This window comes from Microcaecilia unicolor, chromosome 12, assembly GCF_901765095.1.
Source record: "Microcaecilia unicolor chromosome 12, aMicUni1.1, whole genome shotgun sequence".
In the NCBI taxonomy this organism is placed as follows: Eukaryota; Metazoa; Chordata; class Amphibia; order Gymnophiona; family Siphonopidae; genus Microcaecilia; species Microcaecilia unicolor.
In genome coordinates this window covers 16838719-16861664 of record NC_044042.1, presented here as the reverse complement: position 1 = coordinate 16861664, position 22946 = coordinate 16838719, and the positions used below count along the sequence as shown (strand labels likewise).

Sequence of the window (22946 nt, the reverse complement as noted above, 5' to 3'; positions counted from 1 at the left end):
ATGACTGCAAATTACTATGGTTGAGACTTCCCCTATCTTCTATCCATGGAGTGCTGCTCTCTACCTGAGTGTGGCTGGGAAGTCTCTGACCCTTGGCTCTCAGGCTCCACTCCATCTTTCTCTCTCCTCCTATTTGCTACCAAACTATAACATTCCTTTAAATTCCCTTTCTTCTCTCCAGAGAGGCGGTGCCAGTGGGAGCAGCTGGAGGCCTCATGACTCATCAGCTTTCTCCAGTTCAGGCAGTCAGTGCTTCAGAATCTGTTCGGGGTTTAGGATCCAACTCCACCCCCCTAGGCCCATGTTTTATTCTGTTTCAGGCTACACTCTCATTTAGTTGGAAAAATTGTTAGGTCAATCTCTGTTATGTCCTCGCCGTTGCGAGGCCCAATTGACCATGTTTGTTGTTTTGAGTGCGCCTGGGGGCTAGGGATACCCCATCAGTGAGAACAAGCAGCCTGCTTGTCCTCGGAGAAAGCGAATGCTACATACCTGTAGAAGGTATTCTCCGAGGACAGCAGGCTGATTGTTCTCACTGATGGGTGACGTCCACGGCAGCCCCTCCAATCGGAACACTTTTCTAGCAAAGTCCTTTGCTAGTCCTCGCGCGCCGATGCGCACCGCGCATGCGCGGCCGTCTTCCCGCCCGAACCGGCTCGTGTTCGTCCGTCCCATATGTAGCAAACAAAGCAAGGGAAGACACAACTCCAAAGGGGAGGCGGGCGGGTTTGTGAGAACAATCAGCCTGCTGTCCTCAGAGAATACCTTCTACAGGTATGTAGCATTCGCTTTCTCCGAGGACAAGCAGGCTGCTTGTTCTCACTGATGGGGTATCCCTAGCCCCCAGGCGCACTCAAAACAACAAACATGGTCAATTGGGCCTCGCAACGGCGAGGACATAACAGAGATTGACCTAACAATTTTTCCAACTAACTGAGAGTGTAGCCTGAAACAGAATAAAACATGGGCCTAGGGGGGTGGAGTTGGATCCTAAACCCCGAACAGATTCTGAAGCACTGACTGCCTGAACCAACTGTCGCGTCGGGTATCCTGCTGCAGGCAGTAATGAGATGTGAATGTGTGGACAGAAGACCACGTCGCAGCTTTGCAAATCTCTTCAATAGTGGCTGACTTCAAGTGGGCTACCGACGCTGAAATGGCTCTAACATTTTGAGCCGTGACATGACCCTCAAGAGCCAGCCCAGCCTGGGCGTAAGTGATGGAAATGCAATTTGCTAGCCAATTGGATATGGTGCGTTTCCCTACAGCCACTCCCCTCCTGTTGGGATCAAAAGAAACAAACAATTGGACGGGCTGTCTGTTGGGCTGTGTCCGTTCCAGATAGAAGGCCAATGCTCTCTTGCAGTCCAATGTGTGCAGCTGACGTTCAGCAGGGCAGGAATGAGGACGGGGAAAGAATGATGGCAAGACAATTGACTGGTTCAGATGGAACTCCGACACAACCTTTGGAAAGAACATAGGGTGAGTGCGGAGGACTACTCTGTTATGATGAAATTTGGTGTAAGGGGCCTGGGCTACCAGGGCCTGAAGCTCACTGACTCTACGAGCTGAAGTAACTGCCACCAAGAAAATGACCTTCCAGGTCAAGTACTTCAGATGGCAGGAGTTCAGTGGCTCAAAAGGAGGTTTCATCAGCTGGGTGAGAACGACATTGAGATCCCATGACACTGTAGGAGGCTTGACGGGGGGCTTTGACAAAAGCAAACCTCTCATGAAGCGAACAACTAAAGGCTGTCCCGAGATCGGCTTACCTTCCACACGGTAATGGTATGCACTAATCGCGCTAAGGTGAACCCTTACAGAGTTGGTCTTGAGACCAGACTCAGGTAAGTGCAGAAGGTATTCAAGCAGGGTCTGTTTAGGACAAGAGCGAGGATCTAGGGCCTTGCTGTCACACTAGACGGCAAACCTCCTCCATAGAAAGAAGTAACTCCTCTTAGTGGAATCTTTCCTGGAAGCAAGCAAGATGCGGGAGACACCCTCTGACAGACCCAAAGAGGCAAAGTCTACGCTCTCAACATCCAGGCCGTGAGAGCCAGAGACTGGAGGTTGGGATGCAGAAGCGCCCCTTCGTCCTGTGTGATGAGGGTCGGAAAACACTCCAATCTCCACGGTTCTTCGGAGGATAACTCCAGAAGAAGAGGGAACCAGATCTGACGCGGCCAAAAAGGAGCGATCAGAATCATGGTGCCTCGGTCTTGCTTGAGTTTCAACAAAGTCTTCCTCACCAGAGGTATGGGAGGATAAGCATACAGCAGACCTTCCCCCCAGTCCAGGAGGAAGGCATCCAATGCCAGTCTGCCGTGGGCCTGAAGCCTGGAACAGAACTGAGGGACTTTGTGGTTGGTTCGAGATGCGAAGAGATCCACCAAGGGGGTGCCCCACACTTGGAAGATCTGTCGCACTACCCTGGAATTGAGCGACCACTCGTGAGGTTGCATAATCCTGCTCAACCTGTCGGCCAGACTGTTGTTTACGCCTGCCAGATATGTGGCTTGGAGCACCATGCCGTGACGGCGAGCCCAGAGCCACATGCTGACGGCTTCCTGACACAGGGGGGCGAGATCCGGTGCCCCCCTGCTTGTTGATGTAATACATGGCAACCTGGTTGTCTGTCTGAATTTGGATAATTTGGTGGGACAGCCGATCTCTGAAAGCCTTCAGAGCGTTCCAGACCGCTCGTAACTCCAGGAGATTGATCTGCAGATCGCGCTCCTGGAGGGACCAGCTTCCTTGGGTGTGAAGCCCATCAACATGAGCTCCCCACCCCAGGAGAGACGCATCCGTGGTCAGCACTTTTTGTGGCTGAGGAATTTGGAAAGGACGTCCCAGAGTCAAATTGGACCGAATCGTCCACCAATACAGGGATTTGAGAAAACTCGTGGACAGGTGGATCACGTCTTCTAGATCCCCAGCAGCCTGAAACCACTGGGAAGCTAGGGTCCATTGAGCAGATCGCATGTGAAGGCGGGCCATGGGAGTCACATGAACTGTGGAGGCCATGTGGCCCAGCAATCTCAACATCTGCCGAGCTGTGATCTGCTGGGACGCTCGCACCCGCGAGACGAGGGACAACAAGTTGTTGGCTCTCGCCTCTGGGAGATAGGCACGAGCCGTCCGAAAATCCAGCAGAGCTCCTATGAATTTGAGTTTCTGCACTGGGAGAAGGTGGGACTTTGGATAATTTATCACAAACCCCAGTAGCTCCAGGAGGCGAATAGTCATCTGCATGGACTGTAGAGCTCCTGCCTCGGATGTGTTCTTCACCAGCCAATCGTCGAGATATGGGAACACGTGTACCCCCAGCCTGCGAAGTGCCGCTGCTACCACAGCCAAGCACTTCGTGAACACTCTGGGCGCAGAGGCGAGCCCAAAGGGTAGCACACAGTACTGGAAGTGACGTGTGCCCAGCTGAAATCGCAGATACTGTCTGTGAGCTGGCAGTATCGGGATGTGAGTGTAGGCGTCCTTCAAGTCCAGAGAGCATAGCCAATCGTTTTCCTGAATCATGGGAAGAAGGGTGCCCAGGGAAAGCATCCTGAACTTTTCCTTGACCAGATATTTGTTCAAGGCCCTTAGGTCTAGGATGGGACGCATCCCCCCTGTTTTCTTTTCCACAAGGAAGTACCTGGAATAGAATCCCAGCCCTTCTTGCCTGGATGGCACGGGCTCGACCGCATTGGCGCTGAGAAGGGCGGAGAGTTCCTCTGCAAGTACCTGCTTGTGTTGGAAGCTGTAAGACTGAGCTCCCGGTGGACAATTTGGAGGTTTTGAGGCCAAATTGAGGGTGTATCCTTGCCGGACTATTTGGAGAACCCACTGATCGGAGGTTATGAGAGGCCACCTTTGGTGAAAAGCTTTCAACCTCCCTCCGACTGGCAGGTCGCCCGGCACTGACACTTGGATGTCGGCTCTGCTCTGCTGGAGCCAGTCAAAAGCTCGTCCCTTGCTTTTGCTGGGGAGCCGAGGGGCCTTGCTGAGGCGCACGCTGCTGACGAGAGCAAGCGCGCTGGGGCTTAGCCTGGGCCGCAGGCTGTGGAGAAGGAGGATTGTACCTACGCTTACCAGAAAAGTAGGGAACAGTCTTCCTTCCCCCCAAAAATCGTCTACCTGAAGAGGTAGAAGCTGAAGGCTGCCGGCGGGAGAACTTGTCGAAAGCGGTATCCCGCTGGTGGAGCTGCTCTACCACCTGTTCGACTTTCTCTCCAAAAATGTTATCCGCACGGCAAGGCGAGTCCGCAATCCGCTGCTGGATCCTATTCTCCAGGTCGGAGGCACGCAGCCATGAGAGTCTGCGCATCACCACACCCTGAGCAGCGGCCCTGGACGCAACATCAAAGGTATCATATACCCCTCTGGCCAGGAATTTTCTGCACGCCTTCAGCTGCCTGACCACCTCCTGAAATGGCTTGGCTTGCTCAGGAGGTGGTCCACCAAGCCCGCCAACTGCCGCACATTGTTCCGCATGTGTGTGCTCGTGTAGAGCTGGTAAGACTGGATTTTGGCCACGAGCATAGAAGAATGGTAGGTCTTCCTCCCAAAGGAGTCTAAGGTTCTAGAGTCCTTGCCCGGGGGCGCCGAAGCATGCTCCCTAGAACTCTTAGCCTTCTTTAGGGCCAAATCCACAACTCCAGAGTCGTGAGGCAACTGAGTGCGCATCAGCTCTGGGTCCCCATGGATCCGGTACTGGGACTCGATCTTCTTGGGAATGTGGGGATTAGTTAATGGCTTGGTCCAGTTCGCCAGCAATGTCTTTTTTAGGACATGATGCATGGGTACTGTGGACGCTTCCTTAGGTGGAGAAGGATAGTCCAGGAGCTCAAACATTTCAGCCCTGGGCTCGTCCTCCACAACCACCGGGAAGGGGATGGCCGTAGACATCTCCCAGACAAAGGCCGCAAAAGACAGACTCTCGGGGGGAGAAAGCTGCCTTTCAGGAGAGGGAGTGGGATCAGAAGGCAGGCCATCGGAATCCTCGTCAGAGAAATATCTGATGTCCTCCTCCTCCTCCTCCCACGAGGCCTCACCATCGGTGTCAGACACAAGTTCACGGACCTGTGTCTGAAGCCGTGCCCGGCTCGACTCCGTGGAACCACGGCCACGGTGTGAACGTCAAGAGGTTGCCTCCCTCGCCCGCACCGGCGAAGCTCCCTCCGCCGACGTCGTCGGGGAGCCTTCCTGGGAGGCGACCGCAGTCGGTACCGCAAGCGGCACCGATGTCGGAGACCTCACCCCGGGCAAGGGGCCAGCCGGCGCCTCACTCGACGGTACCGGTGGCGCAAGCACCCCCGGTACCGGAGGGGAAGGGCGCAACAGCTCTCCCAGGATCTCTGGGAGGACGGCCCGGAGACTCTCGTGCAGAGCGGCTGTAGAGAAAGACATGGAAGCCGATGCAGGTGTCGATGTCAGAGTCTGTTCCGGGCGTGGAGGCTGTTCCGGGCTGTCCAAAGTGGAGCGCATCGACACCTCTTGAACAGAGGGTGAGCGGTCCTCTCGGTGCCGATGCCTACTGGGTGCCGACTCCCTCGGCGACCCAGAGCTCTCGGTACCGACACGGGAAGGAGACCGGTGTCGATGCTTCTTTGACTTCTTCAAACGAAGCATGTCACCGGAGCTTCCCGGCACCGACGAGGAGGACGTAGAATCCAGCCGCCGCTTCCTCGGGGCCGAGGCCGAAGAAGGTCGGTCTCGGGGGGGCTGTACCGCAGGAGCCCTCAGGGTCGGGGGAGACCCACCCGAAGGCTCACCGCCACCAGCAGGGGAATGGACAGCCCTCACCTGCACTCCAGTCGAAGCACCACCGTCCGACGACATCAGCAGAAGTGGAGGTCCAGGTACCACCAACGCAGCATTCCGATGTCTCGGCCCCGATGCAGAGGGTCGATGCCTAGATGCAGTCGCGGCCGAGGACGGAGGTCTTGACGCTGCCGACGTCGATGCACTCGATACTCCCGGTGCCGATGCCGACGAAGAGCCCGAGAACAAAACGTTCCACTGGGCCAATCTCGCTACCTGAGTCCTTTTCTGTAAAAGGGCGCAAAGACTACAGGCCTGCTGGCGGTGCCCAGCCCCCAGACACTGAAGACACGACGCGTGCCTGTCAGTGAGCGAGATTACCCGGGCGCACTGGGTGCACTTCTTGAAGCCGCTGGGAGACTTCGATGACATGGGCGGAAAAATCACGCCGGCGAAATCAAAACCCTTAATTGCGGTAAGGCACCAAAAAAGAGGGGAAGAAAAAAATTCGACCCAAGGCCTCAAAAGGGCCTACCCCGAAAACAAACAGAAACTTAACGGGGCAAAAACTGGAAACACCGGAAGGGGAAAAAGACCGAAAAGGCCCTCTTCCGAAATCCTTTTCCCTTTTTTTTTTTTTAATAGCAAAAGAGCCAAAAAGACTGACGAACACGAGCCGGTTCGGGCGGGAAGACGGCCGCGCATGCGCGGTGCGCATCGGCGCGCGAGGACTAGCAAAGGACTTTGCTAGAAAAGTGTTCCGATTGGAGGGGCTGCCGTGGACGTCACCCATCAGTGAGAACAAGCAGCCTGCTTGTCCTCGGAGAATGCTCAGTACAACTTCCCTGGCTGCACAGCACCTGGCCTTCTGAGAGCTGAGTCCAAAACCCCCCTTAAGGCTTGATACTTGCCTGGATTAGAACAGAGAATATTTCCATGCTCTCTCTGCTTTCCTACTGAATAACCGACAGCCTCTGGCTGCCTTCACAGTCTCAAGGACCAGCTGGATGTCTCTCTGCATCAACATTGATGATGTTGAAGCTGCAGCATCATGCCAAGCAACAAAGTACTCATCTATTTACCAATTTCTTCAGGCGCTGCTACTTAAAGGCTGCTATCAACAAAGGTGTAGGGAAAGCAGTAGGGGTGATCATGTCCTCCAGAACACTTAAGGAATATTAGAAGCCAGGTTTTAGGTCCTTGAACACTGTTGCACCCCTTCTGATATGAGCAGTCTTCTCAATAAAGGTATTTTGAGGACATTGGTAACCTCAGAGCTCTCAATACCACATTCTGATGAGGTGTAATGTTGATGTACCCTGGCCTCCATCTGGTGTTTAAAATCACATGCCCTCAATGTCAATATAGCTGAAGATGAATCCTTCCTCTTCTTCAGGTAGGACTTATACGGTCTATGCCAGAGCCAGTAGTTGGGAGGCAGGGCTGGTGGTTGGGAGGCGTGGATAGTGCTGGGCAGACTTATACGGTCTGTGCCCTAAAGAGCACAGGTACAAATCAAAGTAGGGTATACACAAAAAGTAGCACATATGAGTTATCTTGTTGGGCAGACTGGATGGACCGGGCAGGTCTTTTTCTGCCGTCATCTACTATGTAACTATGTTATGTATGTATGTTACTCTGATGATTAGTGACTAATTTTGATGGCATCTACTGAAGCTCAACGTCATATATGAACAATGTATTCTTCATACCAATGTATCCCCAGCATCTGATGAAGCTCCAGGACTCATAGGGGTTAATGCTTCCAAAGCCACAGTCAATGAACCAGACTTCTCAGTAACAGAAAACTGTTTGTGTTGTTTTTCTTGACTATGATTACCCTTCTTGGACATCTGTGAACATAATTTACATCGAGAGAGATCATGGTTGTGCTCCATGCAATGCAGACATAAATTATGGATATCTGTGATGGATGTGGTCCCTTTGCACCAGATGCATTTGTTAAGCTGCTGGGGAAGTTTTTCCTGAAAAATAGTTATTATGAAATCGATTTAGACCAAATATACATTAAACGGGAGTCTGAGGTCCTCAACCGAGCCCTACAATAGGCTGCATACATAAAATAAAGGAAACCAGAAAATGGCCAAAAAAAAACTATCTAAGACATTAAGGGAAAAAAGTGCTACATGACAGCAACAGGATTACCCAAAAACGTAAAAGCAAGCTCTGATGGCACGCATCAAACTGGTTCCATGGAAAGATGAGGCTGAGGTGGTCCTCCAAGCAGCAGTCAGGAAGTAGCATGTAGGCAAAGCAAAGTGACTCAACTTCTAGCACTTACTCAGCTGGAGACGTTTTCCTGCATTAGCTCCATCAGTGACACATACTAGACAAAACAGCACCCTTACAAACAAGAACTTCACACAGACACAACTTGATACCGTGGTTCAATGAAGAACTGAAAAAACTAAAAACACAATCTAGGAAACGGGAACGCGCATGGAAAAAAAATAAAAAATAAACACACACTCAACGCATGGAAACAACTACAAAGGAAATACAAATACGCAATAAGGCAGTCCAAAAGGTCGTGCTACAAAACTAAAATTGGACCGGACTACAAAAACACGAAGAAATTATACCATCTCGTGAACAAACTACTAGACACAATGCCGGTCACCACAACTAACACTGGCATCCCATCAGCAGACAACCTTGCTAAATATTTCAATGAAAAAATCGTAAACCTACACAAAACCCTATCTCAGAACCTCACGGAGATAGATAACTTCATTAATGGTCTACACCCAACCCATGGTGAATACCCTGCTGATCGAAAATGGTCAAATTTCGCGCTCCTCAGCGCCGACACAGTTACCCAGGTGATTAAAAAATACTCCAACAGCCACTGTCAACTGGACACCTGCCCCAGCTACCTAATACAATCTGCCCCCCATCGCTTCATAACAGATCTCACATCCCACTTAAACTTCATGCTTCATCACGGTATCTACCCTAAAGAAAAAGGCAACATCCTGCTCACCCCAATACCAAAAGACACAAAGAAAAGTACAAACGACATTACCAACTACCGCCCAGTAGCATCTATCCCATTAGTAGTCAAACTAATGGAAGGACTGGTGACCAAACAACTCAATGACTACATAAGCAAATTCACTATACTACATGAGTCACAATCAGGATTTCGACCCCTACACAGCACCGAAACGGTACTACTTACTCTCCTAACCAAATTCAAGCAGGAAATAGCAATAGGCAAGAGCATTCTCCTCCTTCAATTTGACATGTCAAGTGCGTTCGACATGGTTAACCATAACATACTACTAAGACTCCTAGAATACTTTGGAATCGGTGGTGGCACTCTCAAGTAGATCAAGGGTTTTCTAACCACAAGAACATATCAAGTGAAATCAAAAACATATCATCACTGTGGAAACCTGATTGCGGAGTACTGCAAGGATCACCACTACCACCGATCCTTTTCAACCTTATGATGACTCTACTAGCCAAGACCTTCTCCACCCAAGGCCTTAACCCATTTATCTACACTGATGACGTTACATTATATATCCTCTACAAACATGATTTAGCAGAAATCAGCAACCAAATCAAGCTCAGCTTAAACATCATGAACTCATGGGCAAATGCATTCCAATTAAAACTCAATACAGAAAAAAAAACACACTGCCTCATCATCTCATCCCAATACAATACATACAAACCCACAAACACTAACACCCCAGGATACAACCTCCCTATCACAGACAGCCTGAAAATTCTCGGAGTAACAATCGACCGTAACCTCTCACTAGAGACCCAAGCGAAATCCACCATAAAGAAAATGTTTTTCTTAATGTGGAAACTCAAACACATGAAACCATTCTTCCCAAGGGAAATATTTCGTAATCTGATACAATCAATGGAGGGAGTGGAAAGCATGAAAAAAGATCTGCGGAAGCTAGAAGAATGGTCTAACGTTTGGCAATTAAAATTCAATGCGAAGAAATGCAAAGTGATGCACTTAGGGAGTAGAAATACACGGGAGACGTATGTGTTAGGCGGGGAGAGTCTGATAGGTACGGACGGGGAGAGGGATTTTGGGGTGATAGTATCTGAGGACCTGAAGGCGATGAAACAGTGTGACAAGGCGGTGGCTGTAGCTAGAAGATTGCTAGGCTGTATAGAGAGAGGTGTGACCAGCAGAAGAAAAGAGGTTTTAATACCTCTGTATAAGACGTTGGTGAGGCCCCACCTCTGGATTATTGTGTTCAGTTTTGGAGGCCGTATCTTGTGAAGGATGTTAAAAAAAATGGAAGCGGTGCAAAGAAAAGCTACGAGAATGGTATGGGATTTGCGTTACAAGACGTATGAGGAGAGACTTGTTGACCTGAACATATATACCCTGAAGGAAAGGAGAAGCAGGGGTGATATGATACAGACGTTCAAATATTTGAAAGGTATTAATCTGCAAACTAACCTTTTCCGGAGAGAAGAAGGCGGTAGAACTAGAGGACATGAAATGAGATTGAAGGGGGGCAGACTCAAGAAAAATGTCAGGAAGTATTTTTCACAGAGAGAGTAGTGGATGCTTGGAATGCCCTCCCGCGGGAGGTGGTGGAGAGAAAAACGGTAACGGAATTCAAACATGTGTGGGATAAACATAAAGGAATCCTGTTCAGAAGGAAGGGATCCCCAGAAGCTTAGCCGATGGTGGGAGGCAGGGCTGGTGGTTGGGAGGTGGGGATAGTGCTGGGCACACTTATACGGTCTGTGCCAGAGCCGGTGGTGGGAGGCGGGGCTGGTGGTTGGGAGGCAGGGATAGTGCTGGGCAGACTTATACGGTCTGTGCCCTGAAAAAGACAGATACAAATCAAGGTAAGGTATACACAAAAAATGGCACATGTGAGTTTATCTTGTTGGGTCTTTTTCTGCCGTCATCTACTATGTTACTATGTTAATGGTACTAAGCCACACAGACTATATATATGCGGGATGCAAGGATCAAATCATAAAACAAACTCCAGACCGCTCAAAACACAGCAGCCAGGCTTATATTTGGAAAAACGCATTTTGACAGCGCCAAACCACTCCAAGAAAAACTGCACTGGCTACCAAAGAACATATCACTTTCAAAATCTGTAAGACTGTTCATAAAATTATTTACGACAAGGCACCTGGATACATGACAGACCTTATTGACCTGCCAACCAGAAATACCACAAGATCTACACGATCTTACCTAAACCTCCACTGCCCAAACAACAAAGGACTCAAATACAAATCCACCTCTGCATCCAGCTTTTCCTACTTAAGCGCACAACTATAGAACGCACTGCCAAAAGCAGTAAAAACTACGCTAGACCACCTAAATTTTCGAAAAGCACTAAAGACAATCCTGTTCAGAAGAGCATACCCCACCGACCCAACATAACAAATACCTGGACACCTGCGAAACAATATATAACCAAAGACCGTAATGGACATTACCTGACTCTTCCTCCCCTCTCCCTCTCTAAACCCCCCCAATTACCTACCATACATGTACCTTATCTACCATAATATCACCTTGTACTCATTCATACCTTGTATTTGTTCAGACCGAAACCGGCTAACGCCGTTAACGGTAATATGTAAACCACATTGAGCCTGCAAAAAGGTGGGAAAATGTGGGATACAAATGTAACAAATTAAAAAAAAAATAACAATGTTATGAGGACTTGCTATTCTGCTTGTCCTTGGAGAAATTATTTAACATTAAGCAAACAGTTTATTCGATACTGAATAGTGTCACCAGGGAGAGCGCTCCCCTGGCACAATCAAGAAACCAATGTCCACCAGCAACTTCAATCTTTTATTCCATGCAGGTTTCTAATAGACCTGATACACAGTTCCAACAGCAGCATTCACCTTCAATCTTAAGCACATGTAAGCCACCTGAAAGTGTGTGGCACATAGTCTCCTTTAAGCAGGCTATTAGCACATACCAGGATTCAATACAGGCTCATAGTCAGCTCCAGTCTGGCTCTTTATCCAGTGCAAAATAAACAGTAGTTCAATTCCAAATAGAAGCAGTTCATTCCATTCATCATCACAGTTAAATCACAAAGCAGCAGTTTCTACCTTCTACTCTCTTTACCTTCATAAGGGTTCCATACTTTAGGGACTTCTCATACCCAAGGAATTCCACCTGACATCAGCTCCACTGGTAGATTCAATACTTTAGGGACCTCTCTTACCCAAGGGTTTTCAGCCTGCCTCTGCTTCTCCCTTCTGCTTCTCTCTTTCTGCTGCTCTTCTCTGGGACTCCTTCCCACCTGCCTAATCAATCCCCGGCTTCTGCTCTCACAACCAATCATTCTCCTCTCATTAGCATCCCCCACACTCATACCAGCTGAGTTAAGCATTAGACTAATGATGAGCTCCTGCACACAGGGTTTCGTATCTCTCTTTCCCCCTAGTGGCAGCCAATCTACACATCCTACTAGCTTACACCCATATCTTCCCCCATTGCAGCTAGGAGTCCAGTCCGGGTTTTCCATCTCACCCCCTGGCTCCTTGCCTGCAATGCCTTCTGGGGGACTTGTATTTCAGACTGAAACTGCCTTAACCCAACTCTCCTGGATGTGTCTGTATCACAATAGACACAGCTAGGATTTTATTGTATTAATTGCACTTGGTGAATATAGATTTTGGTTTTTATTGAAATTTAAAGCTCACAGTAGCAACAGAATGGTAGTAGTTTGGTTTTGTCTCTATTTAGTTTGAGTTTAAAGGTGTTGGCCTAGCCTTTCATGAGGTCCATACCTTTTTTTACCCTTTCCGATAGCTCTGTGATGTTCTTGAATGGTATATACATGGTGATGTCATCAGCATATATATATATATGGATTGAATCCCATGTTTTCCAGTTTCTTTCCAAGTGGTGCCATCATAACATTAAATAGTATAGGTGATATTGGTGACCCTTGTGGCACTCCACATTCTTGGATCCAAGGTGCTGAAAGCTGGTTGGTTATTTTTACTATATAGGATCTCATCCTCAGGAAGCCATTTGTCCAGGATGCCACTGCTCCATTGATTCCCATGTTGTCTAGCAGGATTATTAGTGTTGTGTGGTCTACTACATCGAAGGCACTCAATATATCTGGCCTTGGCATATCAGTTTTCTGAATTTTGATATCAGTGTGGTTATAACAGTCTCTGTACTGTGAAGTAGTCTGAACACTGGGAGTTGTGGAATAGCGAGAATTGCATCAAATATTCTGTTAGTTGTGCTACTAGACCCATCATCATTTTGGTCAATAATGGAATTGAGGCCATTGGTCTTTAGTTTGTGATATAGTTAATCTTGTTTGTAGCGTTTTGGGGGATTGGGGCACCTAACCATCATACCTCTATTCAGGAAATCTGGACTGCCCCTACTTGATATTTTGCCCATTAGATTGTAAGCTCCTTGGAGCAGGGACTGTCCTTTTTGTTAATCTGTACAGCGTTGCGTAACCCTAGTAGCGCTCTAGAAATGTTAATTAGTAGTAGTATGATGTTGCACTTATCCGAGGGGAAATGACCTCGGATAAGGTGTGTTCTGTGTTGCGTTGGATGGAACAGTATGGTAGATTCTTCATCATATAGTTCGGGTAGCTGTCTAGTTGGCATTTAGCGTGTGCATACTTTGTTAACATTGTTTTGACTAATATGGTTGTTGGTATTTTAAAGGATGACCAGATTCTGTCTGCCTTGGTTTTGTATTCGTGTAAGAATTCTGTGAGGGATGTTTGTGGTGCAGCTAGGGTTGATCTTATTTTTGTTATTTTTCGTTCAAAGTGTTGTACGAACTCATCTGATTCATTTGATGGCAGTAGGTTTGGGCGTTTAGCAGGTTATTCATGAGTTCATATACTTTTTTTGTGTTGATCTGTTTTGGGTCTACGTATATGTTGTAGTATTCTGCTTTAGTTTTCTTTATGTTGTGTTTGTACATTCTTAGAGTGTTCCTCCATGTAATTTTGTTTTCTGTTTTCTTTTTAGCCCAGTTTCTTTCCAGTTTCCTGTAGAGTTTTTTCATCTCTAGTAGTTCATCCTTGAATCAGGGGCAGGACTGTTTTTTGCTTCTTATTTTTGTTTTGAGTAGTGCTGTTTTGTTTAGTGTGTTGTTGCTTACTTTGTCCCAGGTCCATTAGAACAGCATGCAGGTCCCTGGAGTAGTGTAGTGGTGGGTGCAGTGCACTACAGACAAGTGGACCCAGGCTGTGAGCCCTTCAAAACTCATGAGAAACCCACTGTACCCACATATATGTACCCCCTTCACCCGTAAGGGCTATGGTAGTGGTGTACAGTTGGGGGTAGTGGGTTTTGGGGGCTCAGCAGACAAGGTAAGGGAGCAATGGTCAGATGTGCACCTGGGAGCATTTTATGAAGTCCACTGCAGTGCCCCCAAGGGTGCCCTATTGCTTTCCTGGGATATCAGCGGGACCAGTGCACTAAAAATGCTGCCTCCTCCTACACCCCAATGGCTTGATTTTGTGCATTTTGCACTTGGATGTTTTTCTTTCGAAAATAGACCAAAAAATAAAACGTCCAAATCACAAAACCTTCTATTTTCGAAAACAAAAAGAAAGTAGATGTTTTTCTTTTTTGAAAATGACCTTCTTTGCTATTCAGATTTTGGACATTTTTTGCAAAACGTCCAAAGTCGGACTTAAGACATATCAAAAATGCCCCTCCACGTCTATTAAGGCGACCCCTCCTCCTTTCTTTTTGGCTCTATTAAGATGTGTGATTTTATAATCGAATGAGCATATATCGAGTATTGCTGGGTCATCTTTTTGTTGCCATGATTCTGTTATGAATAGAAAACCAAATTGTTCAGTTTCAATACAGTCTCTAATGATATTTGTCTCATTATTATTATTACATTTGTATCCCACATTATCCCACCTTTTTGCAGGCTCAATGTGGCTTACAATTCATTGTGGATACTGGAAATAGTAAAGAATGTACATTTGGTTTTACAGCAAGTTTTGGGTACATGATGGTGAAATACATAATATTGGAAATAGAAAAGAGTATACATTTGTTTTAGCAGAAGTTTTGGTTACATCATGGTAAAATACATGATAGTGTTAAAGCCATAGACATTAGGTGCATGATAGTGTGAAAGCAGAAGACATTAAAGAACATTCCTGGGTATCTTAAAGAAAGTAGAGTTACGCGTGTTGTTCTTTATGATATATTTTGTCGACGAGATAAGTTTTCAGGAGTTTGCGGAAATTGGTCATTTCGTAGACCGATTTCAGGTTACGTGGCAGTGAATTCCAAAGCTGTGTGCTTGTATAGGAAAAGGTTGATGAATGCACTGATTTGTATTTCAAGCCTTTACATTTGGGAGGATGAAGATTGAGGAATGTGCGGGAGGATTGTTTTGCATTTCTGGGTGGTAGTTCTATTAGGTCCGACATGTAGGCTGGGGCGTCGCCATGGATGATTTTATGGACCAAGGTACAGAGTTTGAACGTGATGCGTTCTTTGAGTGGGAGCCAGTGTAGTTTTTCGCGAAGGGGTGTTGCGCTTTCGTATTTTGGTTTGCCGACTATAAGTCTGGCTACTGATCTTGCGTTTATGTAGCCTATCGGAACTGCGACATATGTCTCATTTATAGTTCTGGTACACTGTACAGTTATCAGTTGGATATGTGTTGTGTTTTTTTCTGGGTTTATGTTCACACTGATTTTTGTCCGGATTTGATGTCTTGCCGTTGGTTGGTAGCTTGTTTTCTGGTCTATTTTGTGGCCCATGGATTGGCTCGTCTAGCTGGAAATATAGGTGTCATCTATCAGTGATGATTATAGGGATTTTGTTCCATTTATCTAGGGCGGTAACTTGTAGCTCGATTATCCATAGTATCATTATGTAGAAACAGAGCCATGCCTTTATGTTTGCCACTTATTTACTCTTTGTGTCAGGGTATAAGAGATGGGTCTGGTGATCAATATTCTTTGATCTTTTGAATTCAGGCAGATAATTTTGTGCTTATTTGTTCTACTTTCGTGCGTATTATTAAACAGATGTTAGATATTGCACTTAGACCTTGCCTGGCACCCTGCTTGAAATTTTAGGTGAAGGAATTACATGCAAACAGGGAGAGAAAGCACAGACAAGAGAAGACCCAGGTACCTGGTAAGAAAGAGGGAATAAATGAACATACTGGAACTGCTGATACATAACCAGCTCTGACCACTCATAGTTCCCTACGAAAAGAGATGGCACGAACATAGAACGGGAAACGAGACAGAGCACACCCACAAGCCAGATAATCCTTTGATTTCAAAAACATTAGGTGTTTAGCATCAGAATACTGAAAAGTTGTCTAGCGATGTATTCTTCAGTTGATTCTTGGGTGGGTCACTCAGCTCAGTCTTAGCATCCTCATTGCAGGTTGTTTTCCTACTTAAAGGTTACTGCAAAGTGGCAGTTAGGTCTACAAATGCATATGGTGTTTGGATTTCTTGCCCTTCCACTCCCCAGCGATAGCAATGGTCCCTCCAGTTTTCTCACACTTCCGGGCCATCCTGCCCCAATATTGACCCACAGCACTCACTCTAGTTCACTCGTCATTCGTTCCCGAGCTGATTTAGGGCACTAAAAGAGAGCCTCCCTCTGAGGCACAGCTGAGTATGCGATTAGAGCAGTCAGTCTCCTGTGGGTCCAATGTTGGGTCTCCGCCTCGTGGCGCTGGTCACTGAGGGGGGGGGGACTCCCTTGCAGATCTCCCACTGCAGGCACAGGGTGCTTATGTGACTAGAAGTGACCTAGGCATCTGCTCTACATCCCACGTCTCAGGGGTCTGTGGGTGCCATTTTGCGATTTTTCGATGCAGGGACTCCCCTTCCTGCGGCCTGCTTGAAGAGGTTCACACTTTGCCTCATGGTGCCAGACTCTAGGATGGAACTCCAAGGATCTCCCGCTGCCGCTCAGGGTGCTCCCACAGCTGAAAATAGCCTATGTATCAGCCATGCCTCCCGCATCCTAGGGGTCTATTGGTCACTCAGTCCTGTTCCAGTGTTGGGTTTTCTCCATCCCACAGCGTGCTTGAGCAGGTTTGCCGGTGGCACCGTCCTTCCTTTTTTTCCTGTTGATCTGCTGATTGATCTCCCGATCCGGTCTGGTTTCTTGCTAGCTCTTCTCCTGTCAGGATCTCTTGGTCTGGTTAGTCAGTGGCGGCTGGGGTCTTCCAAACCAGTGAGGGATCCAGGAGCTTGTTGTGGAGCCTTTCAGCTATGTGGCCATCTTTGTGGATACAATCAAACTGCGGGGGACAAGACATTTTTTTTATATGTTAGTGATAGGAGGAAGTACAAAAGTGATAATATGAGATTCAAAGGTAAAGAGAAAGAATATACAGAAACTGATAAAGATAAGGTGGAATTGCTTAACAAATACTTATGTTCTGTGTTTATAAGGGCTGGGTGCAGGACTGCAGAACACAAACACAAATAGGCATGGAGAAGCGGTAGTCCCTGAACGATTTTCAGAAGACTGTGTTTATGAGGAGCTGGCCTAAAGGTGGACAAAACTATGGGGCCGGATGGCATACATCTGAGGGTACTGAAGTTCTAGCGGCTCTACTGGCTGACCTTTTCAGTGACATCTTGGAGGGCTAGAAAAGAGCAGATGTGGTCCCTCTCCACAAAAACAGATGTAAGAAAGAGATTGGGAACTACAGGCTGGTAAGTCTAATTTCTATAGTAAGTAAATTAATGGAAATGCTTTTAACAAAGAATAGTAAAGTTTTTGGAATCTAATGATTACAGGACCCGAGGCAATATGGTTTCACTAGAGCAGGTCTTGTCAGACAAATCTGATTAATTTTTTTGACTGGGTGACTAGAGAGATGGATTGAGAGAGAGCACTAGATGATAGTGTATTTAGATTTTAGAAAAGCCTATGACACGGTTCCGCAAAGATGACTAATAAAGTGAGTGTCCTCAGTATGGGCCCTAAAGTGACTGACTGGGTTAGCAACTGGATGAGTGGAAGGCGACAGAGGGTATTGGTAAATGGAGCTCATTCTGAGGAAAAGGATGTTACCAGTAGTGTGCTGCAAAATTCAGTTCTTTTTAATATTTTTGTAAGCGATATTGCTGAAGGACTGTCTGGTAAGGTTTGCCTCTTTGCAGATGATACCAAAATCTGCAATAGGATAAACACCCCTAATGGTGTGGATAGCATGAGGAAGGACTTAGCAAAGCTAGAGGAATGGTCTGGAATTTGGCAGCTAAAATACAATGCTAAAAAATGCAAGGTCGGTCATGCATTTGGGAGGGAACAGTACAGTTTATGGGGTGAAAAATGTTTGTGCACAAAAGAAAGGCAGGACTTGGATGTAATCGTATGTGATGATCTTAAGGTGGCCAAACAGGTAGAAAAGGTGATGGCGAAAGATAGAAGGATGCTTGGGTGCATGGGAAGAGAAATGGCCAGTAGGAAAAAGGAGGTGATGAGGCCCCTGTATGACTAGTGAGACCTCATTTAGAATATTGTGCACCTTCAAAAAGATATAAACAGGATGGAGTTGGTCCAGAGGGCGGCTACTAAAATGGTCAGTGGAATTTCGTCATAAAGTATATGGGGACAACCTTAAAAGATCTCAATATATATACTTTGGAAGAAAGGCAGGAGAGGAGAGATATGAAAGAGACATTTAAATACATACGTGGCATAAATACTCAGGAGGCAAGTCTCTTTCAATTGACAGGAGGCTCTGGAACAAGGGAGTATAGGATGAAGGTGAAAGAGGATAGATTCAGAAGTAACCTGGGAAGGGTGGTAAATTCATGGAACAGCCTCCCAGTGGAAATTATGAAGACGAAAACAGTATCTGAATTCAAGACAGCTTGGAACAAGAACATAGGATGTCTAAGGGAGTGACAGGGAGAGTAGACAGCATTCATGGGCAGACTGGATAGGCCAAATGGTCTTTATCTGCCTACATTTTTCTGTGTTTCTCTGTTTGTATTAGTTTTCAGATGGCAAATATTCTGTTACTTTTATTCTGAGTGATCAATTCTTGCTGTGCTATTAAGTAAAATATCTTTAACTGGAATGGAATCATACTCTGCTTAATAGAACTGTTATGACTGGTATTCTCAACGTCAGTTATTGTGCACACTCTGTTTTACATACCTTGTCTTTACTCTCATCTAGTTTACTTTTAGCCTCTTCCCCTTTTAATTTCATTATTTCTTCCAAAGACTTCAATTCATTCCTATTCGGTAAATTTAGAAGTGATAACAATGTTATATTTATGACAGATATAACACTTGTACTACATATGGATAAGAAAAGCAAAAATATGCTCCTTTTCATTATGATTTTATTTAAGTAAAAAAAAAACATAAGCATGTGAATAGTTGAAAGTTCCTCTTACTTTTCTTTTCCATGATAATGGTCATTCTTAAGTTCAATAGCAACATTAAGTTGCATTATAGAATTCAATTATGAGATACAAGAGAGTTTTCTGAGCAAAATTCCTTGGTGGTGCCTGTCTAGCCTATGCTGAGGAAATCTTCAACTAGCACAGCACTGCAGTAGCCTCAATATTTTATCAACAGAGGAAATCAACCAGTGTGAAGCTATAAAAGTGCACAAAATTTGCAAGTGTGTGTAAGCATCAAAGGTTTGTACCGGTAAATACCACAAGTAAAATATGAAAGTACTTGTTCTTGTCAGTTCTTTTACAGGCCCTGATCTCTCCCTGCCTCGTCTTTCTCTAACCTCATCAGACCAGCAATCTTGTCCCGACCCTACTTGGTCGTCTTCTTTACCTCAACCTCCTGTTCCCAGCATTGGCACCTCAACCTGATCTTCTTTCCATTCTCAAACCTTGGGATCACTCACTAAGATTCTTGCTGGTATGAGACTCACTTCTTGCTTGTTAGACCCCTTCCCTTCAGCCTGGCTGCAGGGTTCTGAGCTACAAATTTCACATAAGGTTCTATTGGTTATTTTGACTGGAATAGTTCTTTCATCTTGGAAGTGTGCAGTAGTGCGCCCTATCCTCAATAAACCAACTTTAGATCTTCACATACCATCTCATTACCACCTGGTGTCAAACCTATGTTTCCTTTCTAAGATCCTCAAGAAAATTGTCTTCACCCAGATCTCATCTTTTATAGAGAATTCCACTAGACAATTCGGTTTCCACCCTCATTTCAGTATGGAAATCATCCTTGCTGCCCTCATTAGCGAGATTTATTCCTACTTGGATAGGCACTTTATTGTTCTTGCTGTCTCCCTAGATTTCTCAGCTGCTTTCGATCTTGTCAACCTTTCTCTTCTCCTGTCTCACCTCTCTTCACTCAGACTTTCTGGCACAGTACTGAATTGGTTTCTCTCTTGTCTTATTGATCGTTCTTTTCATGTTGATACCACTGTCTTGGTTTCTGCTTTTCAGTCTCTCTCCTTTAGGGTTCCTCAGGCCTCTATCCTGTCACCTCTGTTGTTTAACCTATTTTTAAGTCCCCTTGCCACCCTCATTCAGTCCACCGGGATCTCTTTCCATTTCTATGTTGATGATATTCTCCTCATTTTCTCTATGAACCCGTCTTCCCCCGATACTGGTCCTCTACGGGAATGCCTGGATCAGGTTTCTACCTAGCTTTCTGCCCACAGACTAACATAACATAACAATAGTATTTACATACTGCTATAACAGAAAAGTTCTAAGCAGTTTACAAATCAAAACAGAGCCAGGACAAAACGCCCAAGAATTACAATATCAGATTCTAGTTAGAAAACATACATCCTTAAATGAGATTGACCAATAACACATTTCTGAAAAGCCAGGTTTTTAGATTTCTCCTAAATGAAGAGTAAGTATGAAAATGGGTAACACAGACTGAAATGTCTTTCCAGAATTTAGGAACTTGGTATGCTAACAACATTTCATGAATTTTCAACTGTTTATAGCCTTCAACAGAAGGAAAACTAAAAGGGGAATTATTAGTAGTTCTTCTATTCCTAGTCAGGGCATTAAACTGGAAATAATCCAGTATACTACTTTGGATAGCTCCCATCAAGAATTTTAAATAACAGACAAATAAACTTAAATAAAATCCTAGCATCCAAAGGCAGCTAGCGCAATCTTACAAAATTACCTGTGATTCTGTCCAATTTCCTCAAAGAGAAAATCAGACGAACTGCAGTATTCTGTATTGAATGAGGTCTTTTTAACTTTTGCTTAGAACCCCCCAAAAATATAAGATTGAAATAGTCTGGTTTTGACAACATCAATGACTGAACCAGAAGTCTAAATTTATCCACTTAAAAAAACATCTAACCTGTCTCAGTTTCCTGAGCAAAAAGAAAGAACTTTTAATCAGAGCATTAAGATGTAATCAAGAGAAAGGGCCTGGTCAATATATACCCCTGTACAAAGCAAGTGTGGAAGAAAGATGTTCCAAAATGCTCAGGCAAAATGAAAAGATTTTATTGGTCAAATTCCATATTCAATAATCCTGAGGCTTTGAAGAGGTAACCCAAATGACCCTAAACGGACCGTGCCTTGGCACAAAGCCTTCCTCAGGGGTCTAGAAAAATTGGACATAAAGCATAATACGAACCCAAACAGTAATAATTAAAAATAAAAATAATAAAAAGGAATAAAATGGCAAACATGAAAAGATGAGATATGAAGTGAAAAACTGAAGTGACTGAAAAAACATTGAACAGTGATAAGTGTTGAATTTCCAGCAATAACAGAGGAAATACAGAGACAATGTGCATAGTGAACGTTTTACATACCACCTGGGCTTAGACAAAAAACACAATTCCTGAATGGAAAAGTGAGTAATATCTTGAAAATATCTGAACCTATTCCTAAATTGGCGAAAGAAGGGACTAAATCTTATACCAGAACATACAACTTACACTATGAGAGGGCAAATACATCCACAAATATTCTAGCAACAGATATATGACAACGGATGGACAACATGAACTGATTCCATACATTATCTCAATGACTGGGATAGCACCCTTAAAGACAAAAATATCAAGAAGACAAAAAATACCATGGTTCAATGATGAATTATAAAAACTCAAAACACAATCCAGAAAACTTGAACGAGCATGGAAAAAAATAAAAGATGAACATACACTCAATGCATGGAAACAAATACACAGAAAATACAAATATGCAATAAGACAAACCAAAAGGTCCTACTACAAAACTAAATTAGGACCGGATAACAAAGATCTGAAGAAACTATTTCAACTCGTAAATAAGCTACTAGACACCATTCCTATCACCACAACCAACACAGACATCCCATCTGCTGACAAACTGCTACCTACTTCAACAAAAAAATAATAAAATTACGTAGCACTCTACCTCATCATAACACCGACATCGAAAACTTCTTCGACGACCTGGACCTAATCCTGGGTGGATACCCAGCTGACCGTATCTGGTCAACATTTAAACCACTCACCACTGAATCAGTTAAACAAGCGACTCATAGGTTCGCCAATACCCACTGCAAACTGGACATTCTGTGCGCTTTCTTAGCCGCGGCAGCACACTGGACAGACGTTTTTAACATCAATGATGACTCCCAGATCCCTTTCTAGGTCCGTAAGTCCTAATGCAGAACCTTGCATGACATAGCTGTAATGGGTTCCTCTTACCCACATGCATCACTTTGCAATTGTCAACATTGAACTTCATCTGCCACTTGGACGCCCAATCCCCCAGTCTCGCGAGGTCCTCCTGTAATCTTTCACACTCCTCCTGTGACTTGATGACCCTGAATAATTTTGTGTCATCTGCGAATTTAATTACCTCACTAGTTACTCCCATCTCTAGGTCATTTATAAATATGTTAAAAAGCAGCGGTCCCAACACAGACCCCTGCAGAACCCCACTAACTACCCTTCTCCACTGAGATTACTGACCATTCAACCCTACTCTTTGCTTCCTATCTTTCAACCAGCTCTTAATCCATAGTAATACCCTACCTCCGATCTCCGATTCTTGTGAGGTCTGAAAATAAAATCATATACATAACAGGATTTAGTTATCTTGGGTCCAAGTGGTGGAACTTAATACCAAAGGTCACAAGAGGCATCACCAATTATCTTTAATTCAGAAAAGAACTGAAAACATACTTCAAAACAATTCTACAGCTAACTACATCCCAGAAATGAAA

General features: G+C 45.3%; 1 protein-coding gene across 2 annotated transcripts in view; it reads right to left on the bottom strand.

Moving 5' to 3' along the window:
* The window catches only part of LOC115481819 (synaptonemal complex protein 1-like), a 314023-nt gene extending 295032 nt beyond the window's left edge, over positions 1-18991 (bottom strand). For both annotated transcript variants that reach the window (XM_030221227.1, XM_030221228.1), the window contains exon 1: positions 18922-18991. In XM_030221227.1, the coding sequence (XP_030077087.1) occupies positions 18922-18975 (54 nt within the window). In that variant the 5' untranslated portion in view covers positions 18976-18991. The remainder of the gene's footprint in view (positions 1-18921) is intronic.
* Positions 18992-22946: the final 3955 nt, after the last annotated feature.